The 6,286-nt window shown below is 53.5% G+C and overlaps 1 protein-coding gene across 1 annotated transcript in view; it reads left to right on the top strand.

Moving 5' to 3' along the window:
- CUNH6orf132 (chromosome unknown C6orf132 homolog) overlaps window positions 1-6,286 on the top strand; it is a 17,802-nt gene that overhangs the window by 4,591 nt on the left and 6,925 nt on the right. Inside the window, 1 exon segment of the mRNA XM_035894870.1 lies at window positions 4,566-4,681. Coding sequence (XP_035750763.1) covers window positions 4,566-4,681 — 116 coding nt within the window.

The raw sequence follows: 6,286 nt of genomic DNA, 5'->3' as shown, positions 1-6,286 counted from the left end.
GAGTTTAAAGCTGAGCGCGTCCTAAAGGGGGGCGTGGGGGCCCCGCGGCCGCCGTTGGAGACCGGCCCGCTGCCCGCTCGGGGCTGCGGGAAGTTAAGCTGGGCTCAGGCAGGCTGGCGAGTAGTTGAGAATGGGTTTTATTGCTCCCAGTGGCTCTTTCCCACGCCGTGCTTGATCCGCTCCTCCCCAGTTTTTACTTACGTACTTGTAAACCGGCTTCTTGAAGGACGGCGTGCGAGGGGGGAGCTGAGGGCTGCATATTCCTCGGGATTTATTTGTATTTCTTTGTGGTTTTAATTGCAATACTGTGCCCTGGAGGCTCACGCAGGAGGGAGCCAAACTAATAGCAGTGGAGCCAGGTAGATAGAAGATAGCAGTTTGTGGATGAAGTTTGGCAGCTGCCAGATTCCAATAAACACTTCCAAGCGTGAACGTGGAAGCGCCGCTCACCGAGCCGCGCGACGCGAGGCAGTGGCTGTTGGCGCTGTTGCAGGTGGTGACACCCTGAAGGCCAAGCTGCTCAAACTGAGAGAAAGTTGGAAATGTGACAGAGAGTTTCATGCAACTCTTAAACGCAAAAGGAGAACTGCTGATTTCTAACTGTCGTAAACCTGCGGAGGATTCGAGCCTCCCTCTGATGTGGTTTGGATTTAAAAAAAAAAAAAAAAAAAAAGAAGTCGCTGTGTCTGCTTATTACAAGCCTGATTTCCGTGGCTGCAATTGCAGTACAAAGGCATTCCTTTCAGGTGTGGGGAACTGCTGCCTGGATCAGCTTGCAAAGTAAAAGCCAGGAGTCCTTGCAATCTGAGCACAAATAAAGGCTGTTGAATCGCTCCTTAGCATCCTCTTGGCATTTATAGCATTAATTTAATTTGTGTAGGGTAGCATGACACACAGAAGCCGAGTCACCGTACTCGGCGTAGCGTGTGCTGAGGTGTGGGCTCCTCGCGGGGACGGCGTGCTCGCAGCTGAGCAGTCCGAGGGGCAGATTTTGTCTTGTCCTGACTTCCACGGTGCCACAGCCTTACCCAGTGAAGCCCCATCCCTGTTTCTTGCATATTTGCTGCGTAGCTATGTGCCATCGCTGCTGCCAAAAGGAGTCCGCCGCTTCTGCTGATCCCCACCTTAGTTTTTCATACAAAGTAAACACAAGTTAAGCAATGCGGAATGGGTGTAGGTTTGCATGTCACTGACTCAGAGATTCCTGCGTACAGTGACTGATGCCGCCTCCTCACTGCGAGCTGCGGGTACCCCAGCGTCAAACCTGCTACGCCTACTCCAGGTGATGCAACCCTGGAGTAGGAAGAAGTTCCATTACCTGTGTTGCAGATTGCTTATTTTATTTCCCATGACTGAGAGGACACAAACGTCTCCAGAACAGGTTGAATGTCAAAAAGTGGCCAAAGCGTAGTCAGGGCCGGCCGCTTCTGAGGGCCTCCGAAGGCGTTTCCTGAGCCTTCCTTCCAGGAAACGAAGCTGGCAGAGCACAGGTCTTACTGGTGACAGGCTCTTAGCAGGCAAGTCCTGTTTATCTAGCAAAGAAAACACAACTACAAGCACTTCATTTTACTTTTAATTAAATGCATTCGGGTTAGCGATGCTTAGTAATCTAGGATCAAAGACCTTGTGATCTTTAATCCAGTTTCTCACTGAGTTTACCCAGTGTCTTGTTTAATACAAAACTGTCGTCATTTCACGTCTCTGAACTGCTCCGTCGCTGTTCCACAAAGCTGTCTGAACCCAAACTCTCATGGTGCATTGGCCTTAATTCTTCCTGCTTGCTCTCTGAGTCGGGGTCACCCAAGGGGGTATGCAAAAATAGTAATAATTTGCCAGCATCTCTGCCATCCCCGGGACTCCAGCAGCTCCTCATTTGCACTTGGGCCCCTCACAGGCAGGGAAGTGTTAAACTGTTGGTAAGACACTGACTGAAGTGCAGGCTGATGAGTATTTAGGGACAGGGTTTAGTGGTGGGATGGCAGGGTTAGGGTAACGGTTGGACTTGATGATCTAAAAGGGCTTTTCCAACCTAAACGATTCCGTGATTCTGTTTTGAAAGCTGAAGAAAATGTCCTTCTTGTAAAGAATCCCTTGGGGTGGCCGAAGTTTAGGATAAGGGAAAGGAAGTCGTGACTGACTGTACGGGCAGTGGCAGGATGATGGATACTCCTGGGTGTATCCCAGGGTAACTTGTGGTGTAGTGGGTGGGAGAAAGGAGAAGCTTACATGCTTGCCGGACTCAGTGGCATGTCTCAGGGTTATGTGGAATTCATCTGCCTCCAAACCCATAACTTCAGCAGAGGCTGTGGTAGCTCATGCCCAGCCCCTGGCGTGGTCAGGTTCTTCATTCCAGGTGTTCATGCAAGTGCTTTTCTTCTGTGGGAATACGCACTCAAGCATTTGCCCTCCTCTTTTTTTTTTTTTTTTTCTTTTTTTTTTCCCCCCTCCACTAAACTCAGCATAAAGCTCTGTTTCCTTGGGAGCTTCTGGCCCGATCCCTGCCTGTCCAAGGAGGGCAGAGACTTGGTGACAACCGCAGCTACCCATCTGGGATGGGTGGGGGACCCCGGACATTGGTTCCCCCTGCATGAGCGTAGGGGGGGTGCAGGCTGTGCCCTGGGCCAGCGAGGGGCTGTGCGGGAGCGGGGACACTGGTTGGGGCCGTGGCAGCGGCCGGGTGCTTGCCCAGTCTCGGGGACACTGGGGTGCAGCAGGCTCCTGGGACAGGCAGTCCTGCTTCGGCCAGCGCTGCCCCTCCGGTTCGGAAGGCTTGGAAATGCAAGCCCAGCCCCTTTGCCTGTGTGCGGCGCTGACACAACCTTCACCTTTCTGCTCCTTGGCTTTTAATTGCCGTACGATACTCGACAGAAACTGTTTTCTGTGCTTCCCACTTCGGCACGGGGTCAGGCTTGAGGACCGCTTCCAAACTTTTCGGGGGTGGGAGGGGAAGCTGTTTACTTCTTGGTGTTTGTGTTTTGGTGTGGAGGGGGAGGCTGTTTGCGCCTTCCTTCTTGCTGAAACCACTCTGGAAATCTGTTAGGTGGGGGCACTCCCACAGAGCTTTCTCTCTGCTCACGGCCGGTTTGGTCGCTGTCCCCCTCTTTCCCCAAACCCTTCTGTTTTCTTTAATGTTGGTCTCCTTGGCTACGAGTTATTTGTGTATCTCCTTCCAGCCAAGGTGGGGTTTACATGCTTCGGTGCTTCTGCTTGTTAATTCATGCTGTTAATCAGACACAAAGAACGTAATTAAACTAATTTTATGAGCTTTATTCACTGTCAGAAATAAACCAGCCCAAAAGGTGTGGTTCAGGGTAAAAGCGCAGGGCTGGGAACCGGGCGTACCCGGTGGCTTCTCCTGCTTGTAACACCCGGGCTCTGCCTTTCTGCCACGGCGTCTCCCTTCGTTAGCGGCGTTCCGTGGGGAGACGTTCAGAGCACTTCTCCGTAAGGCGGGCTGAAGTGTGGAAGTGTGCTGGCGAGCACCGTTTGTCCTCCAGTGCCAATTGCATCGGGGGTCAGAAACCAATTGCTCCAGCAGCACGCAGCAGGATGCTGCGGGCGCTGGTGGTGTCCGTCTGTCCACAGCAGGGAGAGCAACGGTGGGACCCCCTTCCCACTGCCCTCAGCTGCCAGCAGCAACACATGGAGAGGGAAAATCCGCCTTGGGAAGCCCCTGCCTGTGCCATTGCTGTCGCTGTGTCCGAGCGGTGCAGAGAGGTGTTCCCCTCTGCTCACGCCGGTCCTGCTCGGCAGAGGGACGGTGCCGCTGCCAGCGGGCGGCTGGGGGCACCTCCACTGTCCCTGTCCACTGCGTAAGTGACGGGGACCTGTTGTCATGATAGGGCTGAGAACCTTTAATTAACTCTGTGCTTTGACGCAACTGCTCTGCCCGCAGAGTGGTCGGCAGGCGAGGAAGGGCAGGAGCTCGCTCTCCGGTCGGCATGCTTGGTGGTTAAATTCCACTGCTGCCTCCCCCCTCAATTCCAGCTGGGACAGATCGGCCACGATCAGGTCCCGCCTGTGCTTATGAGCTGGTTCGTGTCACCTCTGCGGGCACCTGCCCTGGTCCCACCGCCTGCTCTCCTGGGGGCTGGAGCCTCGCAGCGCTATGAAGAGCTGATCCTGCTGCTCCTGAAGCATTTTCCTTCCCTAAGCATAATCTGGGTGAGGAGCAAATTGAGTGCTTGTGCTAACTTTTGACCCTCCTGAGGGAAATTTAAGTTAGCTACTACTAGAAATAAGCCTTTCGGAATAGACTTGACATCTCTGCTCTTTAAACTGCAGCATCTGGAGCTCTGGGAAGGGTCTCTGCACCGTGCGGGTGTGCGCCAGGGCTGCCAGCGCCTGCCCGGGGGGTCCCGCTCGCCTGGGACCTTTCTCCTCCCATCTTTAACTCAGCTCCAAACCACCCAGATGCTCCTCAGAATCTGATGGGTTTTGCCCGTTCCTGGGAGCTGATACAGCAAATTCTTCACAGCACTTTTTAAAATTAGGTGGTGTCCGATGTTGTCTTCCCTCTTGCCTCAAATGCCGTGCTGCTGCTAACAGTCTTCTCTTCCCCTCAGGTGATGTGATTGAAGTGTACTATGGTGACAACCGCTTTGGGACAGTGACCGACTCTGGCACAGCAACGCTTAAACCTCGTCCGAGAGTCCGGCCGCTGCTGACTTTCTTACCCCTTGTGAGTATCCAGCTCGCCGCTGGGATTCGTTACGGCAGCGTGTGTAACTGGTGCCCAGAACCAGCTGGGCTGGCTGCTGCTCTCATCCTCTACCCGAGGGAAGAAAATAAATGAAAAGCAAAACCACTCTATAATAAAGCTGGATACGAGGGATTAGGAGGTGATTTGAGTTCAAGGCTTGTGTTGGACATAGGCAAGATACTCAGGCAAGAGATGTAAGCATCGTCAGACTTGTCTTTTCAATTAAAAAAAAATAATTGCTGAGCACATAGATGATAGATCTGGCTTGCTCTGCATTTTATCTAACCGCTCCTGGCAGTATCTCTGGATCGGGCATGTTGCTGGAGAGAGCAATACCAAAACCGTGTCCTGTTTCCAGCAGAGGAGCGAGGAGGCGATGCAGCGGGTGTCTGCAGGGGCTGCTGTTCCAGTCCCTGTGGGAGGGAAACCGTTCCCTGCAGAGCTACGGCTGTAGCGCCAACACAGCCGGACCCAGAGGTGGCTTTAACCCAGTGGGGACCCCACTGCAGCCCCCCAAGGGCATTGCTGGCTTGGACGCTGGGATGCTGTGGCTGCCGAGCAGCCTTGCCTCCCCCCCTAATGCACCTTCCTGGAGCCCTAAAGAGCACAGCGAAGCGTGCGGTTGCTCAGAGAGATTTTGGAGGTGGCAATAGCTCAATCTGAAGTGACACACGCAGGGCACTGAAGGTCACTTAAGACACTGAAACACTTAAAAGCCCTTGGTCTTGACAGGGAGATCCTCTCTGAGAGCAAGGGATGTTTTTCCTCGTACACCCTCACCCTTCAGAGCAGCCATCACCTTCAGCAGAAAATGGGCTGGTCTGCTGTCATCTGGGTGCAATTAGGAGTTAATGGGGTGTCATTTGGAGGACAACTGGGAGGTGAGGGCGTTCTATATATCTATTTGAGAGCATAATTAGAAAGTTATGGGGTTACACAGGTTCTGCACTGGGGTTGTGCCCTCTGCAATGCCTTCCAAAAGATCATAGCGGGTGAAAAACCTCGCCTGGGCTCCGAGTCGAGTAACGGCAGGACTGGTGCCCGAGAAGCTCCTCTCCAGTAGCGCAGGCTTGGGCGTGCGACCGTAGCTGGCCCCCACATCACCAGGTTTTTAGAGTGCAACTGGCCTTTTGCATCTTTTTAGAGCTTTCAAATGCTTTACTAGTGGGAGTGTATGTGGTAGAGGAATAACCAGCACAGATGTCCCTGGGACAAATGCGAAGGGCTGTCACCCTAGCCGCGGGGCTTTCCTGCTGCCCGCGGAGGCACAGCGGGCCCTGGGGCTTTTTTCCCCTCAGCTGCCCTTGCGAGGGTCCCTCTCGCTGTGCTGCTCTTCCAAGAGTAACAGGTTTAGCTGACGAAATGAGTAGGACTGAGCAATGCTTTTTAAGGACCGGTCTGTGTTGGCTATTTGCATTATTTTGATTAGGCTTGATTATGATTTGATTTGGCACAGAGGATTCTGCTGCCACTTACATACTTGCACTGGGCTGTTCTGCAGCTCCCGCCTTAACCCTTTCTTTCCAGCGGGGGAGGCTGAGGAGCTGCTGCCCGGCCGCCTTGCATGGCGGAGACGGTCTCCAC

Source organism: Egretta garzetta, unplaced genomic scaffold (genome assembly GCF_000687185.1).
Source record: "Egretta garzetta isolate BGI_Z169 unplaced genomic scaffold, ASM68718v1 scaffold245, whole genome shotgun sequence".
Lineage (NCBI taxonomy): Eukaryota > Metazoa > Chordata > Aves > Pelecaniformes > Ardeidae > Egretta > Egretta garzetta.
This window is presented reverse-complemented; position numbering and strand designations above follow the sequence as displayed.